Raw genomic sequence first — 27,170 nt, 5'->3', positions numbered from 1 at the left:
AATGTAACCATCACGATTGTTAACACAACAAAAACAATGAACAGTTCTGACTCTTTAAATGTTCATTTATTGGTTCTTGTGAAATAGATTGAAATAGATAAATGAATCTTCCTAAACATATGTTGGTTTTTATGGAGCATTTTGCCTAAGAATTGAAATTGAATGCTTCAACATAATCTGTCAGAACAGACTTGTCAACAAGTTATACACAAGTATTGAAACAGAAAGTTTCACCATGGAGAAACTAGGAGACTACTGCTGTCGGTGTGTGAGCTCTGCACTAGGGACAGTGGATGAGTCTGCCTGCACACACAGTGACAGGGCTAACTGTAGGATCACATGGCTAGTTACCTAATTATTATTAATGCAAACCAACTTTAAAGGTTGCGCCACCTACTGTGTCGGGGTGTGTAAATGCTGCCCTTGTTAATTAAATGAAAGCAGTTTGGTGTTGTATTATCTGCAATATTTATCAGTTATAATACCATTATCCAAATTATACATATTAATATGAATTTTGCATTATTGACCAATGTTTCATGTGTCTGATATATACTGTGCATCTCTACTTGTTTTACTCTTGCCTTAGTCTGAAAAGGGTGATGCAATGGCACTGGAGCTAGTTGAACATACATAAAGAAATGCACACATCCACTTTATCTCAATAAAAGGCAAGTCAGTACTCAAAAAGATAACTTATTCTGAGTATTTTTTGTTATCTTTCTACCATTATAAGAAACAAATGACTTGAGGACAAATAAGTGCCTCTGCAGTTTGACAGTTACTACTATCTGATGTAAATGGCTCTATGTAGCGAAGGCAACAAAAATCCAAGCAAAAAACTTAAGTAACTGATTTCTGCCACTAAAATTACACTGTAGCATGTAGTGTTCAGCACAGTGATTTATCAATTTTGCTTTTTGGTGCTCTCAAGGATTTTTCTCCCCCTTCAAGATACAATTTAAGTCTCAGTGTGGCTTTGTAAAGCATTGTAACTGCTGTTATATTCTGCTGTCATTGTTTGTCTGGGCGACAAACTGTAAAGCGGTATTTTTCTGGCGAGCCAGTAAAGCATGATTGGTGCAAGAACCAAGAATGCTGCCAGTTTTGAGACAGAAAGAGCAAAAGAGAGGTGGAGAGAGTAAAAAAAAACAAAAAAGCAAAGAGAGTGAGAGAGGCTGTCAGAAAGTGAGGATGAGTGATGAGAGGTGGAAGGTGAGAATGGAGGGGACTGTCGTTTGTTAGCTCTGACAGCTCTGTTACACGCTGCTCACGGGGGAACGACAGCAAGCAGACCGAGAGGCACACCAGTGAGTATAGTGTGTATTGGTGTGTGCGAGAGAGAAAAGCAGAGGACATACAGTAGATAGACAGATGGTCAGACAAAGAAACGATGGGGAAGAGAAGCCAGAGAGAGGGGAAACTGATGTAAGTAGTGGTTTTCAGCTCCCTGCTGCTTTAATGGCAGGTGGTAACGGCAGTGATGGCAGCAGGGTATTTCACGCACAGAAACACACACACACACACACACACACACACACAGTTTGCATACACTCAACTACAACTCACATTCCTATGCACAAATGATACTTACCTCTGTGGGAGAGGTTGGCATTATTTTCTCTCTGAATGCTGTTAGGTGCCACTGGACCCAACAGGGGTGTGTGTGTGGATGTGGACGTCTGACCCGTGCTGCTGAAACTGGTCGTCTCTGTGTTCATGGCAGCCGGGGTCCGTGGCCGCTCCGTAGAGGTTCTTCTCGGGGTCTGAGGAGGGGCCGGTGTCGTCAGGCGTCTAGTTGTGGGCCTGAGTGTTGTGGCAGCAGAGGTGGTGGTTGTGGTGGTGGTAGTGGTAGAGGGAGCCGTGGTGGTGGATACAGTTGTGCTGGTTGTTGTAGTGCTGGTTGTAGTGCTTGTGGTAGGAGTTGTGGTTGTAGTTGGAGCAACTGTTGTGGTTGTTCTGGGTCGAACTGCACAGGAGAGACAGGACAAAAATCTTAAGTACTCAGGCTTTTACTTGAAAATGCTTAAAGCCAGCAAGTACATCCACAACATGAACTGAGAAGAATATAAGATGCTCCCAACTACCTAGACTTTCAATTAGGGCTGGGAGATAAATGAAAATAATAATAAGGATATTTTCTGGTATAAGTATAGAAGTATATAACTATATGGAAAATGTGTGCAAAATGATATTGTTGGGTAATTTAAAGAATATGGTCTCTGGCTTATTCTAAGGTAACAAAAGCACATATAGACCCCAGGGCCTCTACCAAGGCTGGTGTGTGTTGTGTTGTTGCTGTGTGTTGTATTTTCATTGTACCAATTTCTAGCTTGAGGCTAATCAGGCCTCCATGTTCCTTTCCCTTCAGTACTGAAGTGTGACTCTACAGCTACCAAGGCTAACAAACCCCTGTTTTGTAATAGAAAGGAAGGGCATGTCATCTTTCACGTTTACCACCTTTTTAAAAAGTCATGTTTTCGTTTGTTGCTTGAACAGGGACAGAAATGATAAACGTTGTAGTAAAAGGAGCATGATGAACTGTAAGGCATCAAACTCAAACTGACTGGCATTTTCTCATCACCTCTAACTCTGTCTCTTGTTACTTTTAGTGTATCCATATTGCATATAACACATGACTAGGTCGCCACTGCCATACCTTTCTATCTGTGTAATCAGATAACCAAATGACAGCTTAAAAAAAGTGATTTGATTGGGATTTCTACATACATGTCTTTAATTATTATGGTAGCTGCAAAACTAATACAGCCTTTCTTCAATATAGACATAAAGCAAAGAGGAACATAATGCAAGGGGCCATTTTTTATCAACTTTAATAAGAGCTCAGCAGAAATATTTGCACTGCAATAAGAAGTCCAGAAATTGTGAGTGCATATTCTCTCTCTCTCTCTCTATGTGCACATTCAATGGCCATGTTTGCTCTTTCTCAGAGGGATTCTCTGAAAGGTGGCCTACATACATCATCATCTTTTGTCTGTCTTAGCTCCTTTCTCCAGTCCTCACCTGTGCAAACAGTGAGGGTCTAATAAGGATAACAACTTAACAAATGTGGTGACTGTAGAGGCTGGGGACTGGCTGAGTGGGGGAAATAGGGTCGGTGAGATAATGAAGGTGTGCTGGGAACACAGGTAAGCCGGGAGAATTGTCGAGCTGCTACATTAAGCACAGGTAACAATTTTTCTGAAGGAAGTGGCTTTTGAATCAATCGTAATTAAAGATTCAGTGTGTAGGATTTAGGGGGATGTACTGGCAGAAATGGTAAATAACGTATACATGTTTTTTGAAGTGTAGAATTATTTGAGAATTGTTGTGTTTTCGTTATCTTAGAATGAGCTATTTATAACTACACAGACAGCAGGCCCTCACCTATGGAGATTGCCATGGTTTTACACCATGCTTGTACACTAGTCCAAAAGGGACAAACCAGACACTGGCTGTAGATAGTTAGCAGCCCCTCCGTGATGACAGCATTAGAAAAAACACTGATTCTTTACCATGAAACTGCTTTATTAGGCGTTTTTGCCTGTTAAATAATTGAGTCAATTTATTTTGGCAAGAAAGAGACCTTTGCGGATAATTTGGTTCCCAATATAAACATCCTGAGCATCTGGATCAGAAATAAGATGGGCACACATTAAATTATCAGAGGAAATAGGTGAGCACACATTAGCTGGTGCTGATCACTTGGCAAATTGCAGGCAGACTGAAAAAGCATAGGAGAAACACACTGATCTGTACTGTGAAACTGCTTTTTTAAAACAATGTTTTACCATTTTAAATCGCCTTATTTTTGGAGAGGAAGAGACCTCTGTGGATAATCCAGCTCTCAGTAAAAATCTCCCGTACAATGAACACTGAGGGAATTCTGAACAGGACAATTTTCAGCTGGTTGCAATCTGCTATCTTCACCACTAGAGGGCACTACATCCTCAGAAATCTTACACAATGTTCCTTAAATACAATAATATTTGAACATTTTGAATTATTGAAGGCTGATGTGGATAAAAACTGCACAGACTACTATGCTATGATTTGAGACAAATATAAATATAAATGGTTACGAACATAACAATTTTATCATGAGTGAGAGTAGACAAATTCACCAATAAGAAGATTATACTTTAGACAATTGGGTTTGCATTTAATATAGTAAGAATTTACGGTGAATATTCAGCAGATTCCCTCAAATGTTACACATCAGAGTGGCGGCATGTGGGATTACCAGTATAGGAAGCTACAACTCTAGCACTGAAAACTATAAAGAAATAAGTTGTTCTTGGTCTAGCTGTGGTGAGAGCAGAACCTAAATCAAAATTGAAATGACTGGCCAAGATTCAAGTTATATGAGGCTGAAATATAACCTGTGAGTATTTCGCTCAGCCTGTAATGGCATTATAAATGTTTCCCACAGTCACCCAAGTATAAGGCTGGCCATCACCAATATACTGAATAGTTTAAATTGGAACATTTCTATAAAGGTATGTATAAATACTAATTATGAGGTGAATTCTTTTTAGCAGTGCTGAAAGAGCGAAACCAGTTAAATATCTGTACGGCCTAGCACTCCATCATGTCACTGTGATTACAGCAATGTAGACCTCCATGTGACATTCCTCAGCACAATCCTTTTAATTAAGTGCGCTCCTGGTCTCTTGTGATTTATGGTTTCAGAGTGTGACCGACTTACCTATAGCACAGCGCCTCATGTCTGGTCCCAGCTCCATGCCGTCAGGACAGGCACAGGTATACTTGGGAGAATGGTCTGTGATTTGCGGGGCCTTCAGACAGAGGTATTCACAGCCACCATTAGGCAGACTGCCCATGTTACAGGTATCTGGGGCTGGAGGGACACAAAAAGATATAAAAAGAGGATTAAAAAGGGTTTGGGCTTGCATTTTCTCTTACAAATTCAATAAAGGATACATTTTACTTTATGTGTTTTGCAGCCTTACATCTACATCGATAATGATGTATCGAAAACTTTCAGTCATGACACTGAATAAACTTTACGTGCTTCCTGCCCATGAAATCTTATCAATCAATCAATCAATCAATCAATCAATCAATCAATCAATCAAACTTTTTTCTAAAGCAGCTTTTTTACAGATTAGTGCAGTTCTAATTGCGTAATACAGTATTTGACTGACAAGCTGACAATCAGACAGAACACAGTAGGCTGTAAAAACAGACCAGAGCACATGTGACAATAAAAATGATTAAAATGTAATAAAATAGATTTGAAAGTACTAATAATGGTAATAGTAAAGTGGTGGTGAAACAGGGAGAATAATAATAAAATAAATATAAACAGCAAAATAATATTGATACTCAAAATAATATAGGTAAATAAGAGCTAGTAAAAAAAAGTAATACTAATAATATTAATACTACTACTACTAATAATAATAATAACAACAATAATAATGTATTTTTAAAAAAAATCTAAAATATGTCTGGAAATACACGTTAGGATGAATTCTACATATGTGCCTATTCTTAAAAAAAGACAACCCAAAAAACCCCATTCATATCATATAGGTCGTATGCACAAACAGTATATAACCTACATGATAGGCCAACTCTTACCCATGAGTCACTATGCAATCAATAGAGCTATCTAACAGTAATTGGCCAATTAGCTGTATTATTATTTTGTAACTATAATGCAAGTGACTCTGACACACCATCCACTTAAAGAAACCACCAGCCAAAGTGCAGATGGTGAGGTTAATGCAGCTAGCTATACTACAATTGCTCCTAACCTAGCAGCTACAGGCAAGCACAAACAAGAGAAGACCCAAAATAAACAAACAAAAGAAAAAAAAATATTCAGGGATTTATCTCAAGCCCCACTCAGTTTTTTCGAGGTAGTAGGAGCTCCCTGTTCCGTCTCTCTTTCAGCTCAGAGGTCTTTGGCCTAAAAACATTGAAGACCACTGGTAAATAATGTCTAAACCATTCTTATTCAAAATGTTGGTAGAATAGGTTGGTCTTTAGTTCACGTTTTAAAGATTTTAACACTTCCAGCAGCTCTCAGACTGTTTAAGCAACTCGGTGCATACATGCAATAACTAAAAGCTGCTTCACCAAAGGTTTTAGTTCTGCACTTTGGAACAAACTAACCCATGTCAGCTCCAGGGTGATGAGCACAGAGGTTTACATGAACTGCAGACCTGAATACTTAAGAGAAAAAGGCTATTAAGAATTGAAGACAGTACCCCAGTTTTGTGTCTCAGTCAGCATCAAAAGAGTTCCAGTAATTCTGAGCGAAGTTCAAGCCGGTGCTGGTGTGAACAATATTTTTAAATACAGACATAACTTCTGAGTGTAAATTCTAGCACAAAACACAAACATGTGTCTTGACAAAAAATCTAAATATCTTCTAAAATTATGTTGTTTTATTAATATTACACTTGTGTGGTCAGAATGGATTCATTTTTAAAAGTTTCGAAATATGGTGTGCTATTAGAGGTAACACTGGACCCCATTGAGAAACACCATGTCAGAACACAGTGGAAGCCCAGCAACAAAGTTGTAGTAGACAGTATCAGATAACATAACAATACTTTTATTTATTTATTTTTATTTCATCTTTTTAAAGGATGTTTTATCTATTTTATTTCCCTTTATTTGTGATTTGATTCATTTCATTGTTTTTATTGTTTTTGGTCTACTTCTTTGTATTATTTAATATTGACATTATTTGTCCTCTGGTTTTATTTCTACTCTAAATCTACCCTAGTTTCTTCTTGCTTGTGTTTCACGATTGTATCGCTATCTGTGTATCCCATTTCTGCTTTGCTTTGCTTGTCAAAGCACTTTGTAAACTCAGTTTTTAAAGGTGCTATATAAATGAAGTTATTAATATTATTATTAGAATAATGACCTACAACCTATTATTCTTATTACCCGATAGCCTTCTGCAAAACATTACATAGCTGTTGGAACCAACTTGCTAAGTATTATTTAGGGACCTATATTTATGCCACAGCCTATTTTTGAATAAAGTGATGCTTAGGTTAAGGCTGGGGTGTCTAAACTTTCTTTTTTTTATTTCAATCTCTGCACTCAAATGAAAAATTTACAAGTAGTTTTCCCAACCGAAGACTCAGCGTCATGGAAAAATATTGCTACTCTTGTCATGTGGGGAAGAATTAGGTCAGGTCGCGGTCGATTCTGCCTCCTGACTTGTGCGTAGTTTTAAAGAGCAGCACATCAGAGGAAACAGCACCATCGCTCACTACACACAGGGAGATTCTAATAAGATGGGAATACACTCGTACTTGGTGTACAGTATCTCAGCATTGCAAGTATGTAATAAGAACAGCTATCTAAATGAAAGTACTAATATCTAATACATCTACCTTCATTGTTAAAAAGAAATTAAGCTCTTTGCATAAACGGTAGTCTTTGAAATGCCATGACACATCATGACTACACATTTCAATTTTGGGCAGCATTGGGTGGAAGAAGAGGAAGAAGAAGAAGAAGAAGAAGAAGAAGAAATGATATTAGGAACTGAGAAGGAAAAAGAAAGCAGCAGAAGAGAGACTGAGATAAAATTTTTCAAAAAATTATGTCATTCTGAAAGTGCAATCGCTCCAGTGTCCCCTTCTCCTCATCTGCACTGCTTCCCTTAGGTTTAGAATGAGAACGAAAACATGGAGCCTAGGCTTCAAAGCACAGCTGTATGGTCAAAAAATAAATAGATCAATAATGAAAGAGGCACAACAAGACAGGATAGGAAAAGAGGCTCTTTTGAGGAAGTGTGTCAGAAAATGAAGACGTTCAAATGTGGCTCCAGCCCTTTCAATAATTGTGGAGGTGTACCGTGACAACCAATCATTAAATGGTGATCTTCCCTTTTGGGTTTTGTTTAGATTAGCACATTTTCTGACAGGATGAATGGATATGAAAAGCAAGCAGTCAAACAAAAGACCTTGCAAACTTCTTCACTCAAGGTCACATTTTATTTGAGTATCTCACTTATCAGTACTGCTGGTATCTTCACAGGGCAGCTACAGTTTATTCACGATATCTTCATTTAGCCTAGTTAGGCCTGGTTTGTGTTATGTCTTGCTTTTGTTGGCATTTTGGGAAAGAAAAAAAACATGCTTAATTCTGTGATATCTCTTTGAGCAGAACTCTTGATTTATTAATGAGAGAATGCAATTAGCTCCCCACTGGCACTCAGACAAGACTGCTTTGAGCGCTGAGTGAGGGGAGAAAACAAAGCATGAAAACACAGACTCACACGAGCAAATTGCTTGTACACACTGTCAAACACACAAACGCAGACATGCTCAGCTTGCACGCACACATGCAGGTGTTTCGTTCGCACACCTGGGGAAGCATCCATCTCCGGAAAAACACTACATCAAAACACATCATTTGAAACGCACAGCACACACATCAATCTAATCACACACACGAGGTTATTTGTTTATTATCTCAGACAGTTTTAATAAGTGGATCCTTTGGTCTATACATGGATTATTCAAGGCTTTGTTACCAGAAAGTGGGATGTTGAAAGGATTTTTTGGGACAGACAACAGACAAGCACTGAACAAACATTCACACACACTCACACAGGTGTTTTTTTTTTACTAGACCTGCGCTCCGGGTGAAGCTGTAGTGCTGCAGTTCATTAGATAGCCTCTAGAGGCTGGCTCCAAACAGAATCAATCCCCATAGACACCTATGTTAAAATGCCCAACTTTACAGCAGAGATAAACATCTTCACAGACTGCTGCCAAAAATGCTTTTGGTCCCTATATCTAATGTCAACATTCATGACAATTGTACGGGAGTACATTTTTATATGAGTCACCTATTTAAATTCTTTTTGGGCTTAAAATGATGCATAATTAAGGGCGTTCACGCTTTGAGTAACCAAGCTAGCTGTTAGCTTTAGGGTTAGCTCCACCCCCGCATCCAAATATAGTCACTTCTGGCTCTAAAAATCCAAGATGTCTACTGTCAAAATGCCACACGTAAAGGGGGTTAAAACCAAGCTTCCAGGAAGTGCATCAGGCTCTGATGCAAATTTTACATCGTGGCCACAAAGTGGAATTACACTGTCCGGGTCAGCCACTTGATGCCCACTGGCCCAGAAAGACATTTTCCCATTGACTTACATCAGGAAAGAGATGTCTGTAAATCAGTAAATTGTTTTTTGTGAGAGTTCAGTCCCCTCGTGAAATGACTCATTTCACTATTCAAATTAAGCCATCCAGTTTGATAACATTTGGAAAGTCCAAAGAAGCCAAAAGCCTAGCCATTTAAATTAGCAAGGTGCTGAGGAAGAAGTCAGTCACTCTGCAAGTGGAAGTTACCCACTCAGGCACACTCGGCCATGCTCAGCTGCAATGATTCTCTAGTATGCACGCCTTATGGGCCAGTAGATCTGGGTATTCTGCACTGATTCTACTTCCGCAAAAAGAGCTATTTTACGCAAATAAGCAGCTTTCATAGGAATGAATGGGCCCCGCCTCCATGGCTGTATCCAGACTTCCAATAGTACATCCATGGTCAACACTGGAGTCAGCAAACTAATGGGTGACTTCACAGTGGCAACATCTATTATGGCACCAATGAGAATAGTACATTAGCAACCATTGTCAGAGCCCTTAATGCCCAATATGCAATGAAAATCTGTTACCTGTAGCTTCTAATCTAATCGGTTTTCTGTGTCTTTAATCATGCTGCCCTTGAAACAAACGAACCAAAATGTTCATGTGTCATCATTCGTGTATGTCCTACCCTTAGGCTGCCTCTGTTCGTGAAACACCACCAGGTCCAGAGGGTTGTTGAGGTGCTCTGCCACTTTTGCCACATCGTGTCCCGTCAGTCGGTTGGCACTGTATATCGCTTCATCCTCCAAGTCTGTCCAATAAACACGATCCTGGACAGAAAAATAGAAAGAACGTTTGAAGGAATACATACATACATGCATACAATTAGGTGTAATATCTGAAAAGCAAATCTCTACTACTAATCAGATTCCTCAGAGACACGTGATTATTTTTAGGTTCTGTTGATTTACAGTTTACTTAAAAGGACAGACTAATCTTACGGAGATGTTTTATGCCTGGGGTAACTTTAATTCAATTTTTAATTAAAGGCATATGAGAAATGACAGGTTTGAAGGCAAAAACATTATTTATTGAAGTAAGGTTAAAAGCACTGCATTTTAATCAAGGAGACGTTTAAAGACACTGAATACGTTATAATGGGGAGTGTGCTATTTTAACTGTATCCTCTGACACTTAGCATGCAGCACGAAATCCTGACAGTCAATTAATGCTGAACAAATAAACTGTCACTATTTTTGCCATCATAGACCACTCCTTGCATTTTGTGATATCTCAACACAACCAGCAATTAAAGATCACAAAGTGATAAAGATTGTAATAATGAAAATAAAACATTTTTTTCTTTGATAAAATGTCAGGGGATACACAGCTTTAAAACACTAAAGTGGCATTTTGACTAATAAAAATGGAGGAGGCTGTAGTCTCTATTTGTATCGGTTTTCACATCAGGGACCCAGGCCCAGGTCTGAGTACACTTTACTGTGAAGTCCACTGTGAACACAGTGTGCATACTCAGGTTTGGTGCATTGACCCATGCCCGGGTCCACTTGAAAAGGTGGTCTCAGTTCATGTGTACTTGGCTATTTACCGCGAGTAGCACTTGGTGAGTTGAGTTGCAAAGGCATATCTCAGCGCCACCGGTTATGCGCCACGGCCATGGTTGATAAGGTATATAGTATGGTGAGAAGGTCATCCTCAACATTTTGTCCATAGTATAAACCATAATAGCCATAATGAGAAGTTGGATTATACTGGTATGAATCAAATACACCTAATATTAACACATCCTAAGTCATTGATTGGAATTTTTATTTAACAGATTTAATAAAACAGAAGACTTTTGGCATCCTATGTAGATGGTTTACACCAGAGGTAAAATAACTCCTACTTAGCACACGGTGGATAAACACAATAAAAATAGGCTTTTAACTGTAGAACACATTATTTTTAACTCTTTAACAGGCCTATCCTTTTGAGAAAAACATCAGGACTCATCAACTGTCGTAAAAGCTTCAAACAACTCCAGTTTATGCTTCGTGCCAAAGCAGGAAATACTGAGATATTTGGCTCATCGTACAATCCCAGCTGGCCATCAGTGTCACTGGACACTGATATTTGTCTGAATTTCAGTTGTGAAGTCACATGACCAAAATTCCACGTCAGGACAACATCTTATGCCAACCTCAATTTGATGTAGCATAACAGATGACGTTGATATATTGTTGGTTTTAAGTTGTGTTGTTAAATAACAAAAATCCAGTATCTTTCTAATGTCTCGTGCCAATGTCATCTTGACATAGAATAGAAAAATTTAGTTGTCATGTAATTATGCATTCACTGTCCGTAACTGCTCGTCCTCTTAGGGGTTGCAAAATCCAAATCCGAAAAAAACCATAATGTTTACATCTACACAACGTGAAAATCTAATGTTGTCAGACATTTAAAATATCTACATGGTTTTCATTCTAAATAAACTGTAACAACTGTCCAATGTAAGAGGCCAATGTCTCTCTGATGTCATATTGACGTTTGGTGCTAACTGGGATTTGTTTGTAGCAAAGCTGTATTAAGGAGAACTAGAGGGGCCTAAAATACATCTGGGTGGTATCAGAAAAAAATCATATAGGTTCTTTTAGAGGGCATATGCAATAGGTGGAAGGGCCTGTTGCAGCACTAAAAAACAAGAAATACATGACTACTGGGCGAGCAGAAAAATCTACACCTTACTGATTCTCCATAAAGTCCGTTCTGTAAAAAAAAGATCTGCCCCTGTTTCCTTGGAAATCATAAAAAAGAATATTGCCAGCCCTGACCCGTGAGATCTCCTCTCCTCTTCACTTTAGTTTTCTGTTTTTCAATTTCTCTTCCTCTCTCTTCGTCCTAATTCTCTTTAGTGATACAGTATAACAGGATGCACGGCACAAGCGGTTATGACACTTGGTTTCCATAGCAACTGCAGCATGCTACATCTGCAGACACACATCAATTAAGAAAAGCACAATAAAAGAAAGCAAGAGAAAATACACAGAGGCATTGAGATGATAGAAAGGTTAAAACAGGATAAGGAGACAATTCAGGAGGTGAGTGTGAGATGGAAACAGGAGTTGTGGCTCATGTATGGAGTTTTTTCACTAAGCTGAGGTCATGTTAACAGTTGTATGATCTTTTTGAAGGGCAAAGACCAATGATTTGTCTGGTGTGAGTATATATGTATTTGTGTATCTCTGTGTGTGGTTCAGTCACAACTGTAATCCATGCTCTCCATTTGTGCGGGTTATCAGCGGACTTAACCTTTCCCTCACTTTCTCCTTTTCCATCTTTCTCCATCGCTCCATCTTCCCCTCACTCAGACTCAGATAACCTTTACTTATATGACAGTAGTGGTGAAACAATGAAAGACAAATATCAGCCATGTTGATAAAACAATACTCAAATATATCATTCCATCTCTCCCTTTGCTTTTCTGTCTCTGTGGATATCTTTATCGGCCTCTGTCTGTCTCCGTTTTTCTCTTTCAATTTCTCTACTGTCAGTCTCTGCATCTGTCACTTTTTCCTCACAATGAAAGCTTCAAACAGCAATGCAGACCTGAGAAGGTCATTGCTCTTTATTGTAAGATCAAGGTGAGTCTTCCGTGTGTTGAAGGATAGGCTAGAAGTCACACATGACACATGTGCACGCAAACGCTCTGCTGAACACACGGCATTGCATCACTTCAGTCAGAGCTGTCTGTGTGTGTCTGCCGATGTCAAGGGGATGAGACTACATCTAAATGGATGTGAAGTCTTTTAAGGGTCAAGGGGAGAACAGCCCTTGATGATTTTGTCATGATTGTGTCCTAAAAACCTTCTGAAAAATGCGGGGCTCTTTTTGAAATCACATCTGCCTGATGCGCTTCTGGTGCCTCCTTCACGCGTAGATGTCATGCCAGAAAATTACAAATGAAAGCTCAAACAAAGCCGACCCACTCGACTTTTGAAGCCTTTGATTGTTTGGGTTTGATTTGTATTTCTTTGTTGTATCAGCCCGAGTTATGAAAAAATAATGTGGGCTTGGTGTTCAATCTGTAGGAATCAAATGATGTTAGGAGACATTTTGTGTTAATCTCCACTAAGCTGCAGAAGAGTATTAAAGCCTTTTCACATGCATGATGCACCCACACAGGTGTTTCCAGTTATTTTAGCTGATTAGACCTCTAATCTGGACTGTGGGAGTGGACAGATAGGGCTTGAATGACAATTTTCTCCCTTGTCTGTTAAATCTGTGGTCGTGCATGCTCCAGTCTCAATATTCACCTCAAACCTCATTAATTTAATTTACCTCTGAGTGTATGATGAATTCATGAATGTGTGTCCTGTTTCAGTGTGAGTACCAACCAGCAAGCTCATACAGTCTACTATTTTCTTTATTGTCACAGACGGACTTTTGATATTGTATCCTTTCTATTTGGCGCTTAGTGCAATTTGAAATATGAATTTAATTGCCTGGCTGGGCTTTAAAACGGCAAGAGACTGAACATACACCTTGACAGTCCTGACCTTTGAGGGGACGGAGAGTTGGAGAGGCCAAAATAGTGGACGTTATTGCAGCAGTTGTGTTGCATCATTAACTTGTATTTAACCTCTTGTGTCAGAGGTAAAAATGTTTCAAAAAAGACAGTTGTGATACAAAGGTGGGTGGTTCAAATATGTCTTTGAAAAAACTGTGAAGTAATTGTTCCATTAATGATCAACAAAGCTAACAAGCTAGTGAGTTTGTAAAAAGACCGTTAGTATGTCAGTTACATCTGAAGGTTTTATTTCTGTCTTAATTAGCTTTTTATTCAAAAAACTGGCATGAAATGGTGAAAAACATGCTCTAGTTTTGCTTCTGCTGGCAAAGCAAATTTGCATTTTTTGCATAAGAAGTTCAACTTTTTGTGAAGGCTGACAGGCAAAGTCATAGCCTCAACCAATAGCAAAGAAGGGTGTGTGAAGGAGACTATATAGTGTTTGACCAATTGATGCTATATGATATTGGCCAATAAAAATACAAAGTGCCCAACATGGGAGATGCAGCGTGGCGGGCAGTGAGTCAAGAGATAGGCATGGAACGTAAGAAAATGGTAAATGTACTGACAGAATCACATTTTTTGGTATTTATTAGCCAGCTAGCAAACAGTAGCTTTAGCATTAGCAATCCACCTCTCTGAGTGCATTACAACCAGCACTGCCCACACTCAGCATGAGAAGAGGTCTAATCAAATAGAATAAATAAAAACAACAGTGTGGGTGTGCAGGGCCTTTGGAAGCTGTTTAAATCCTCCTATGGTGTTGAGTTAAAGGTAAAAGGGCTAATTTGTGCCTTACACCATTATTTTTCTTGCTTCCTGACTGTGTTTATTTCCACTGCCAACCTCATCTCATCTTCCCCTCTTAGAGCAGATAAAAAGTAATAAAAGTAATGCAATGATACTAAAGCCAGAGAAAGAGGAAACATTAATCTCCACAGGCCTCTGCAATCTACATTTCCTCAGGGTTCGGTGTCTGGGCAGGGGGTGGACACTGACTGGAAGGGTTTATATGTATGTGTTTGGTGGTGGCGTGTTCAGACTGTGATATAGAAACCCCGTGTCTTTCCTCTACCGTGTTAAGATACTTTAGCACATCAGTATTGATGTGACGTTTGCAGATGGTATGCTCAAGTGGATTTACTTTAAAATTCACTGTGTACCAGTCAGAGATGTGAGGGGCTGTACAGGGCATAACAGACACTACATTTGTGAAACCTCATATCTCTCACATACTCAAAAGAGCTCTTGTTTGGGCATGTATAGAAAAGAAATGCCTGTGAGTGCTGCTTATATGCTTGATGGATGATGTGATATAATTGAAGTGCATGTGAGGAAAGGTTAATATAATGGAACATCCCCATTTGCAATAATTGCCCACAATTGTTACAAAGTTTTACATATGACCCTGAACATGTTATATTTATGGTTTTCCCTTTTCAACTATTGCATGGACTATTAGTAAAGTAAATTATTTCTGTGTTAAGACTGAATATATCTTTCATCTAAAGGCAACTAATGATTATTTTAAGTAGAATTAGTCATTTTGGTCCATAAAATGTCAGAAAGTAGAGCAAACGCTACAGCCAGAGGTGATGTACTCATACAGCTTGTTGTGGTTCCCCTAAAGGATATTTCCAGCAGCAAAGTGCATGAGTTTTATTTTCCGCCACCTGACGATATTTAGTGCGTCCACTGACACACGAAGGGCATTAGAAACATATTTGTACACAATCGTAGATGTGAAATTATGCTTTATGAAATGCTTCCCATAGCCCATATGCTGTTACAATCATTGCCACATAAGGGAGCAGATGGAACATTTGACATTTCAATCAGTGTTGTGACTCCAATATTGCTCATAAAACAAATCGCTGTTAAGAAGCGGAACACAGATCCAAGTTCCCTGCAAAAAAGTTGTATCCAAGTTGTAACTGAGTGACAACAAAACCTAACATGGTCTTAGTTGAGCCTGGTCTCCCCTAATCAACCAGTCGCAGAGGCAAAACAACTCATATCAGTGAGAAATACAGATGAGAAAGAGCATATCAAGATGCCAACATGGCTGTGTGGGCACAATACAGGACAAAACAAAATTAAATGTATGTGATTGTGTGTCTGCACTCAGGACAGGCAGGTGAGCTGGCCAACAGATTTGCAGTAAACCATGAATACAGCATTAAATGATCAGAGACAGCTACAGTTTGTCAGAGCAGCCAGACCAGTGAGGCTACTTTAGCAGCCACCAGAGAAATTTCTTTGCATGTTTTGTGTCATTTGATCAGCTCTTCTGATTGGCCTTCAAACTATTTAGCACGAACATTTGTGGTCAATCAGGACAGGATTAAGTTTATTAATCCCCAAAGGGGAAACTCATTGACCAACAAGACGTAAGACAAGTGCAGTACAAGAATAAATGTAGCACCAGGCATAGAAAAAGTGCAATAGTCCACCACAACAACAATAGTAAAATGCTAAAAGTATCCATACAACTGCCTCTGAAGATAATAAATACATTTAAAAAAATAAATAAAATTAAATGCTATTAAGGATGTGCAATTATGCAAAGTGAAAAATTAGCCATGCCACCCCTGGCAATGTGCCATATTGCTACAGCAATCAACACAAGCAACAAACGCAATCTATAATGACAATAACTATTATACCATAACAGTGACAGTAAAATCAACACCGATAAATTTATTGGAGCACCCTTGGGGTGTTCAATTGATAATCCTTGCTCATCCCCTACTCTGGCTGCTTAAAGAGGAGATAGCAAGTTAATTGCGTATCAGGAGATTTGGAAATGGCAGCGACACTAATCATTTCACTCAGTGCAGCGCCACTACTTAATACATACACAGTAAACACTGGTATGTTTTATATCACCTACTGTACAGACTCTAAACACATCTTGTTCACTATCATCATCACTGTGTCATGTGACAAAAAAATAAACATAAAAACAAAAATCACATTTAAGAAGCTGGCACCAGGGAATTGGTTTGGCAATTTTTCTTGAAAAATTGCTAAAATGATTAGCTGAATGATTGATTCAATGATTTCAAAATAGACAATTAATTAAACTGTCAATTAATTGATTAATCAATTATTGCAGCAGCAGTCAACCTCATTTTACAGTGATTAAAATCTGCAAGTCTGTATGCATCTGCTCATCTGCTTTTACGTACCTTTCCAGTAACACACAACCAAACCTCGTCAAAAATACCCAATGGTTTTGTGATCACAGCCAATCTAGTACTAATAAGTCAGAAGTGCAGTATAAAAATTGTCCTAAATGACCGATCCATTCTTCTTTTTTATCAACCTCCTTATGTCAATAAATGTTGCACCATTAACTGGTCCAAGGGATGGCATGTTACACAACTGAGCTAAACAGGGCGCAGTGAGCAGCTCAACACAGACTCAGACCCAGAGTCAAAAACGTTCCCTTGCGGCTCATTTCCCAGATAAGACACAAACTAAATTAAACGGACAAAAAAAAAGGTTCACAACTCGTTCCAGGCAACTCCACAAAAAACAAACTTCCCATTATCGGCCTGTTGGGACCAGGACAATCTGCTGCACCGCTAAAGGATTTTTAATTTGGTCTGTATCATAACCAGAACAGAACAAAGACCAGAGGAGCTGTAGGCTATTAATCTCCAGGGATTAACTTTCACTGCTTGCCTGAAACGTTGGTTTTCTTCTTTCTTCTTTTTTTTTTTTTTTTTACACACACATCCCAGCACACATGCAGCCACACTCAGCTGGACATGATGGATGTCCCCGCTTCCCTTTGCTTCTCATCACCACAGTGTGTGCAGCAAAGAGAGGAATGGAGGAAGCTCTTCCTACTGATCACATTTAACCTCCCCTCTTTCTCGCCCTCATTCTCTGCTCTGCTCTCCTCGGCTTCTCTTTTTCACCTTCCACATCATCTACACTTGATGGGCTCTAACAGACCGACTCACTGCGGCCTCAATAAATACACACAAATTAGTTTCATCGATTGCTAAGCTCTGCTGTGACTCTACGCTGGTCAGCCCTTGAAAACACGATTCCTTTTCTGGGTTTATCTCGCTACTATACTTTTAAAACATCTCCATCTTTCGTTTCTTCTCAGTCAATCTCTCAGACAAAGACGTTAACCAAATATAAACATCTCCAGATAAAAATAACAGCAAAAACAAACATCCAGGGCTCAAATTTGGCTAAGAGAAAATCTAAAAATACACTACCAAGATGGGAATCAACAAACAAGATATGCATAGTGTCACCCACAAGGCAGAGATAAGAGAAACCTATTTTTCTGTGTGTATCTTTTGGAGGTCAAATAAGGACGTTTACATCTTGTTTGCCTTTCAGGTAGAGACCTCATACAAGCACTGCCAATTTTTTAAAAGCAATGCATGCCAAGTCCCAAAGAGGGAAATTGAAAATAAACACATACTTGTTATGTATTCTGAGGTTATCATTCTTTTCTTTTTAACTAGTGCAGTGCCCCTTCAAAACATGGCTGGCTGGACTGCTTTGCCTGTGGAATTGCTGCTTGCAGCTGTTTCGGGAACCACTCGTACAAACGACCAACTCTTGACACTACATTCCCTTTGTGTCCTGAACAATAACACTTGGGCCCAAACACCTATAGACTTAATATGACCACAGATATGAAAAATATTGAATGATGTTGCTATTCTAATTTATTGCACCCTGCAATAACATAAAAAAGGGCCCCCAAAGCAAAAAAAAAAAAAAAGCATCTCAGCTGTGTACTACTTACTGAGTGCTTTTACCTCAGAAGAAAGCATGGTACTACTACACTTACTTGACAGAGAAATGTTTCTGGTTATATTGCAGATTCAGATTTACAAACAAAAAATATAACAATTAAAATATGATGCATTTTTATTCAATGAACTTTTAAACCTCATATCAGAGTTGAACGCTCCACCTTAAACGGATGTTAGATAACATTCATTATATTTCCAGTTAGAAAAAGGGTGAAAAGCAAAATAAAGATGGCTTTTGTCTGTGGTCCTGTACAGTTATTGAAGTGTTAGTTGCATATTGGTCGCTTGTTTGGCATAACCACCGCAGTTATAAAATAAAGCACGAATTTAATAAGCAGAGGTATTTTAAAAGTGAGAACTTTGTTGTTAGAATTTAGTATGGCAAAGAAAAAAAACACACCTAAGTTGTAGCTACTAGCAGTCAAACAATACTAGCAAAATACATTTAGCAGACATGCTAGACTCAGGCTGCAGACCTTTCTTATTCAAAATTTATCAAAAATATTGAATGTGTTCAAATTGCACCAAATTTATCACTGCACATCCACTGGTCCTCGTCAATCAACCCGCGGACACACATACAGACACATCCAGTTAGATATTGTTTAATTATGCTGCTCAAGCAAACTGGTTTAAAATGGATTTTACCGCCATTATTTGTGTCTTTTATAACCTGGATGTTTTCTTTAAGATAAGATACTTCGATTAAGATACTTCTATCTGACTGAACCAGTCAATAAAAATATATTTTTATAAGGTGAAACCTTAGCGGTGCTCTTGTATATTTCAAGTAATAAAATGCTCGACTGTGCTTGACTTCTGGTGGATTATACCCTTGCACGACTGCAAGTAGAGTCTTTGTGACTTGCTTTTCACAACATGTTGGAATAATAATAAACTAAAAGCAACATAAAAGCAATAGCTACCTTGAAGGAAGGAAACAAACATAAAAGCATCCAGTGTGCTCTTGAAAATGGTTAGGACTAAAGAAGTACAATATAAGCTATCTGTGGTTAATGGGATAATACATGACAGCATGTTGTGGTGAGTTTTACTTCATGTGCAGTAATACAGAGAGATTTAAACCCTTGAAATAGTGTTGGGTGGATTGATTCTGTGGCTTGAATTTATTTATTTAACTTCCATACCTCAAACACAGTGAGGGCAAATGGGTGTCCCAGGTGGTGATGGGAGGACAGCAGCACTTTGCGGTTGTCTCCATTCAGATCCACACTGGACAGAAGGTGCAGCTTAGAGTCCACCCAGTAGAGACGCCTGTTTGACAAGTCTGAGAAGATTGAGGAGGAAACGAGGAGGAGAGAGAACAAAACCAAGGAGGAAAAGAAAAAAGGGGAGAGAGGGAGGGAGAGGGAGAAATAGAGGCAAATGGAGAGAGAGAGAGAGAGAGGTCACTCCATGAGAAAAGGCCTAGGGTGAGAGGTATATGAATGTAATGGCCCAGTGGTCACACCATCAATCTTCTTTGACGTGACGGCTGAGGCCCTGCGCTGAGAAAACACAGATGTGATTGTAATATTGCCGGTTGACTTCTTTGCGGGGGAAAATGTATGTGCCCTTGAGCTAATTGATTAGTCTTGCTGGGCTTATGTTAAAGGAACACTTTGCTGTTTTACAAATCTATCACCATGTATCAGTCCCTGATGCTGGTTTACTTCAGGACTCCATGTTTGTACTCTTTCTATGGAGCACAAAGTAATGCTGTGATTGACTTGAACATTTAGATGAGGGATTCCATCAGCAAGGGACATAATCCAATTATGGCTTTGCATGAGGAAGTTAACCAAGTATTTTTACATTTCTTTACTTTCAAATTAGGCACTTCTATAAATAATTTATTACAAAAATGTATACAAAGTAAACAAGAATGCTTTAGAGTTAAAAAAAAAGCCTGTGAAGTTGCAGTCACAATTTACTACCAGTCTGTCCAGACTCATATGTATCCATGATAGTGGACAATTATTCAAATAGCAAAGTTGCTGCAAAGAAGCTATGAATTCTAAAAAATGTGACTGCACAGAAGAAGTATGGGTAACTCCCAAAACGTGTTTTGTGGGGGCACCGTGACCTTGACCTTTGGTCACCAAATTTTAATCATTTCATCTGTGTGGATGTGGAAGTGGATGTTTGTGCCAAATTTCAGGAAATTCACTTAAGGTGATCTTGAGACATCATGCCCACAAGCATTTGACAGGTGCAAGTTCAGAGTGACCTTGACCTTTGACCACCAAAATCAAATCGATTCATCGTTGACTTCAAGTAGACGTTTATGACAAATTTAAAAAACTTCCTCCAAGGCGTTCTTGAGATATCATGTTCACAAGATTGGGACTGATGGCGGGAAAAGCCAAAAACATAATGGCTGTGGCTATTGTAGGTACAGAAGCAAAACAAACAATAAAATCTGTTTCTTATATATTAAATCATACTTAATGGAGTCTGACATCTTTGAAAAAAATCAAAAAATAATTAAGAAGGCCTTAAGTATCCACAATAATTTGGTTTCTGAATTTTTAAAATTTTTTAAAAATCTTCTTTTAAAGGTGAATTACTTGAAAAAAATATTATTTTCTTGGACTACATTGGCTGAATTTATACATTTTTGTCAACATTAACTGGTAAAAACCCACATTGTTGCAATAATAGCAGTAACAAAACTGTTCCTTTTTGATATTATAAGAAAGTCATGTCAATTTAAAAAAAGCAGGCATTCACAGTATGTAATAGGCAAGTTAGCTGATTAAACTTAAAAGGGAACTGATTTAACACTGTCATGCCAAAAAAAAACCCAAAACAAAACAGGAAACACCACAGTGATTTTCATTCACAACTTCACCTCCTGACTCAGACAATCAACTGTTCTGTTCGCCGCTCTGCATGAAATCAATGACCAAGGGGAAAAAAAAAAATAAATCCAGCCACAGCAGTCTGGCCAACTCTCTCATTCGCCTTACTCTAAAAAATAATTTGTTTTCATACAGATGTAGTGACACCTCAATTCCACAGAGTGTGGCGACTGCGTGCCTCTCTTTCTCCTCAGGCAAGGGCAGCTGAGAGAAATTGGCTGGTGCTGTGGAGGGAGTTGAAAGGGATGATGGGAGGTATTGACGGCGCAGAGCGTCTGGCTTATTAATTCGGAGACCCGTGTTCGCTGGCTTGATTGATGAGAGCCAGACACAAACTGAGCTATAACAATAAGAGCTACTCAGAGGTTGCAGCACCCCTTGACTGTTTTCCTCTATAAGCTCCTTCTGTTTGTCTCTTTTTGTTTCTTTCCCTCTATCTCTCTTGTTGTCTCTTTCTTTGTGTTGTATTTACTTATATTTTTCTCTCACTCCAAAAGCAATATAACTTTGTTTATAAAAACATCCTGGTATAATCTTAAAGTTTTCTCTGCCCTCTTCAATGAGCCTTGCATGTTCAAAGTTGCATCTTTTCTGTCCTTACCCAGGGTGATTCCATTGGGCCACTCAATGTGTTCAGACACCAAAACTTGTCTGTCCACTCCGTTCATCCCAGCCTTCTCAATTTTGGCCTGACCTCCCCAGTCTGACCAGTACATAAACCTGTGGAAAGACACAAACCAATTAGACACAAACAGGTACAATTCAGTAAAAAAAAGACAAAAAAGAGCCAATTTTCAAGAGACGTAAATCAGTTTTCATGTGCAATGTTATAGTCAGAGTTTAGAGAACAATTAATATGTGACTGGATCTACTGTGGCCTACCACACAATGTCCCTGTCTGACTCTCCATCTCATTTTCTCTACAAAATCAAACAGTTTGAAAACAGGTCTTGAAAACACTAGAGGAAAGTAGATACATGTGCTGGTAGTAGAGTAGAGACTTGGACCACTTTTAAATGTGTGTGTTAAAGCTAGGCTCCATTTGCATGTAATTCATGCTGGTCTAGCTTTGTAGGGTTATGAATAGAGTCCTTCTGGGAACTCAAGACATCCGAAACAAAGAGACTAGAGGCAGAAAGAATAGATGAGAGTCGTGTCGTATCCCCTTATAATTGTTGAACCGCTTAATCTAACAGATGGGTGCAGCACTACATATAGTGTTTGTATGGTGTAAATAAAAAACATGCTTTTAGACAAAATGTCTGTTCTTCATAACAACATTGGGTTTTCCGCCATTCATATACTGATGTCCAAAGGCTCGTCCAGCCACCCTCTCACTCCCGCTGCTCCCATCCTTCCCCTTCGCTCCTTTGCCACTTCTCTGTCCATCTGTCCAACACTTCTCCCACTCACCCTTGGTGTGGATCCACTGCGATGGCCCGCGGCTCGCTCAGCTCGGTGGCTATCAGCACTTTTCTCTTCCTGCCGTCTCCTGTTGCAACAGAGACGCTCTTGTTGCCAGAGTCGGTCCAGTAGATGTTCTTGTGGACCCAGTCGACGGCCAGGCCCTCGGGGGAGTGGAGCGACTCGATGAGAGTCACCTGCTGCGACGAGTCACTGGCCTTGTTGATGTAAGCACTGGCAAATGGTAGAGAAGAGAAGTAAACCATGAAATACCCAATAATTTAGGAACAGGCAGAGAAAAGTATACTTTGCAAGATTTGAGGCTGTATATTCTGGTCTCCCTTCCTTGTGAACAAAGACTTGAGTGTAGTACGTGCCTCAGCTACCAATGGTTGCACATGCTGGGGAATGTGTATTCTTTACTCTAGATAATGCTATGTCAGGGGCACTTAAAGCTGACACCTCTATAGCAAACCGTAGGCCTTCCACCAAACAGCACCTCCCAGGGAGAGAGGGTCCTTCTTTATCTATCAGCAGCTTACAAAACAACCTGCCGCTCTATCTGTTTTTGTCACTCCCCCCCTCTGTGTCTTTCTGTTTCTTGTCTTCTCAATCTCTCTCCATTTTCCTCTTGCTGTCTGTCCATTCTTCAGTCCCTTTATTTTTCTACCTTCCACAACATCTTAAGATGTATAAAACAGGACAATGCAAGACAACCTTGGAAGATTTGCAAATGCAATGTTCCAACGCACACCCCGTTGTCATATTACAAAACCGAACCAGAATAGATTACGTACGGATGGTAGAAGAGGCTTTACTAAAGGCTGGTGGAATAGTTGCAAAGAATTTTGAGTAGGAGATGAATATGCGAGGGACTTGGAAGCAGCTTGTGCTGATAATTGGCTGTGTTTCTTTTTTGCCACCACAGACATCTTTATCTATGGGGGGAAAGTTAACCTGCTGGCATCTCATGATGGATAAGCTAGGGCTTCTCTCTTGTGTCCCAGGGTTTATAACAGAGATGTAACACCTGTCTCTCACCAAGGGTGCAAATTAAAGTGAGGGCTGAAACACAGAGGACGTGAAGGAAATCCCTTATGTTGCTTGTGCAACAGTCTATATAGGAACTGTAGATGACTGAAATAAACACCACACTGTGACATGTATTTTTTCCTGTGTTGCAACATACTTTATACGGATTTTTAGATCCAAATCTTCAGATACAATACTGGGATGAACAGGTTGGAGGGATGAACAGAGGGCAGACTGGAGTAAGAAATAAGACAAAGACTGATGAGTCCAAGACCACTGAGCAGATTGCATCTTTAATTGGCTATATTATTGTTTGCAACAGACATCTCCATCACAGCGAGAATTTAACAAGTCATCGACCCGTAGCTTGCTAATCACTATTAATTAGCCTGGAAAACCACACCGTTGCAGTGAGGAACAATGAGGATGAATCATTTTCAAATACACAGCTATTTCTGTTTGGTAAACTGCTCCTTTTGAGAGGGAGAAGTACTGCACTGGAAAGTAAGATGCTTGATAAAAGGTGATCCGTCGTGTTAAGATTCCGGGGCTTCAGCTTTAAAATAGGAAAACATTCTTGGAACATTACATATGAGCAGCCAAGTAATAAAATGATACAATAAATAACCAAAAAATCGCTGCTGCCGCTCGCATCCAACTCCATGGGAACAGGTTTACCACTATATTTGGTCACATTAGATCAAAAAGCCTCGGAAATATGTGTTTAACTTTAAAGGCAGCCTAATAATAATAATGATGAGTTGACATCTTGTTTCGCTTCATTATTTCAGTCTGATTTTGTATTCGTGTTTGCCGATGATTCTACTGATTACCCTAAACAATCAGTGTACGCTCCCCACTAAAGTCATCTTCAGTCAACACAGAAGTTGCTGTCAGAGAGTTAATCTAGGGAAGTGGACCCAGGCACGATGAATAGAGGAAAAGGATGGAAATATGTGTGACTTTGAAGAGGGCCTTATATTAAAGTCAAAAGGAGTGGATGATCTAAAAGGTACTTGTATACTGAGAGTTTTGGATTGTATGACAGTCCTTAAAAGTTCTATCATGCAACAGAAAATCTGAAACATAAATAGATTGAGGTGGAGGCATGCTATTATGGTTTGGGGTGAACTGGGAACAACTCCAACTTTACCAATTACTTTTTGCTGTACATATTAAGTGTTTGTGTGTGTTCACTTGCTGCTTTCAAAGTAGAGTTCATCATGATGAATGGGTTAATTTGTCCTTCTCTGTCACAAGCCCTTGAATGTATCTCTGAGTTTGTGTGGTAGTGCACATGTGTGCCTGTGTGCGTATGCAGGTGAATAATGGAGGTGATTATTGAGGCAGTGAAATTAGAGAGAGCATATGGCTCAGCTGAGATGATAGAAGGCTCCTCCCACTACCTGCCAGCCATCAGGGTGACACACACGCACACACACACAGTTATAATATACCGTCACAATGTGTATTTGTGTGTGTGGATATACTGTATGTGTGTGAAGGACAAACAGCTCCACCTTTTACTGACAGATGACACAGCCCTCCAGGTGTGACTGACACACACACACACACGCACACACACACACACACACACACACACACACAAACTCCCACGCGTGCACTCACTACCCCCAGGTATGTCTGTCTCTGTACCAGAAGGTGTGACAGGTTGAAGCAGACAAGATGGATGGGTAGAGGAGAAACAGGATGACAGAGTGGCTGAAGATCGAGGAGAGAGCATTATCCAAAACTCCAAAGTCCAAATTCTGTATAGTGCCTCTTGTGATTCTATATTGGCTAGACAAAAATTATACAATTCATATATACATTGTGTACATGTGTATACCTGTATATTTTACGATGATATAGATCACACCAGAACATCTTGTTGGTGGAAACGTCAACATCCAGGGCCACGGCGTTCTTTAGGGTAGGGACTACCTGTGTGTATTCACTCTTCAGCAGGTCAATGCGACGGATCTCATGGCGGTTGGTGAACATCAGATATGGACTCTTTCCTGATGGAGAGGGAAAGACATTACTTTCAAGATCATTTGCTGCTATTTATTTATAACTTGACATCAGCGAGGTCAAACTGATAGACCAGAAAAATCTCAGGAGATGTGTGGTGACCCCTGATGGCCATTAACCTACTATTGCACCCTCAAAGGAGTACATTTATCATTCTTAACCCACTCTCTTCTAGACAGAGGCTATTTGCAATACTGTCAGTCTCAAGTGTGCTAGTGTATATGTGAAAAAGGAAACATTTGCCCATCTTGACAATGACACATAAATTGTAGCGCACATCCCAAACATGTATTTGAAAGGTGAACCTTCATATCTGCATCTTGGCTTATGTAAAGCAATCATCACTGTTCCTGAGCCCGACACAGACAAGGTCACATTGACTTCATTTCTGTGCTGCTCACTGGCAGTACAATTTGATGGTATTACATGATGTTGTGTGTACCAGGTCAACAAGACCTGGACATTGTCGACTTGATATAAAAAAAGTCTTAAAAAGTGATGCTGACATGGAATGTCACTTCAACACTGGCCATGCAAACTCTTGCTCAAAGAAAAATTCAATTCAACCACACCAGTAGTTTACGTAAATGAACTGTGAAAAACTTGCAAATTGACCAAATCTCCCTGTTCATCTTTCTCAAACTCAGATCAAATAGTAAACCTAGGTATTGCCGATCAAATATAATCCAAGATTGTCTTACTGCATTGCCTCTTTCTAACCTAAAATGTCTTTGGAAACATATTTAAGTGCACTGTTTGGTTGTATGATGAGAATGTGAAAAGGCAGTGGGCGTGGAACTGTTTTCTGTACAGCGGAGGCTGAAAAATGTTTTTTTTTCAGAGACATATTTTAGCTGACGTTTTGACTGCAAGACAATATTGTTACTGCCATTATGTTTCCTGTGTCAACAAAATGAACAAGCTTGCAATACATCGCCCACCAGCAACAGCATTAATTGGTCAGTTACGGTGCAGTGCATTCTGGTGATTGTTGTCTACCTCTTGAGCAAAAGCAGCCATTTTCTCCAGTCATGTAGCACCAATGTTGAAAGTATTTGTATCTCTCTAGAGGCTATTTTCATGAAAAGACCATATTTTCAGTGGTAAAATACTCTAAGGCTGAAAATCAATCAGTGCGCTCCAGCCCCTTTCCCCCCTTCACATGTCCGTCAGCAGTATTGTTAAAAACCTACACATACTGTTATCTACAAAGCTACCATGGGTGGTGTTGAGTGTTGATTTTTATTCCCAAGAGGGAACAAAATGTAAGATAACCGAGGTCTTGTTTTGCAGTTGTACTATTTAGGTCTTTAACACATGCATTTTTGATGATGTGAGCATAAATAAATCATCCAAAAAAACACTTTTAAAGGAAATA

General features: G+C 39.3%; 1 protein-coding gene across 1 annotated transcript in view; it reads right to left on the bottom strand.

The window, feature by feature from the left end:
* The window catches only part of lrp8 (low density lipoprotein receptor-related protein 8, apolipoprotein e receptor), a 131,695-nt gene that overhangs the window by 13,775 nt on the left and 90,750 nt on the right, over positions 1–27,170 (bottom strand). Inside the window, exons 9-15 of the mRNA XM_042513439.1 lie at positions 25,608–25,779; positions 22,736–22,960; positions 21,924–22,042; positions 19,607–19,746; positions 9,784–9,925; positions 4,709–4,861; positions 1,595–1,969 (exon numbers count right to left, since the gene is read on the bottom strand). Of these exons, the coding sequence (XP_042369373.1) occupies positions 1,595–1,969; positions 4,709–4,861; positions 9,784–9,925; positions 19,607–19,746; positions 21,924–22,042; positions 22,736–22,960; positions 25,608–25,779 (1,326 nt within the window). The remainder of the gene's footprint in view (positions 1–1,594; positions 1,970–4,708; positions 4,862–9,783; positions 9,926–19,606; positions 19,747–21,923; positions 22,043–22,735; positions 22,961–25,607; positions 25,780–27,170) is intronic.

Source organism: Plectropomus leopardus, chromosome 3, assembly GCF_008729295.1.
Source record: "Plectropomus leopardus isolate mb chromosome 3, YSFRI_Pleo_2.0, whole genome shotgun sequence".
Lineage (NCBI taxonomy): Eukaryota > Metazoa > Chordata > Actinopteri > Perciformes > Serranidae > Plectropomus > Plectropomus leopardus.
This window is presented reverse-complemented; position numbering and strand designations above follow the sequence as displayed.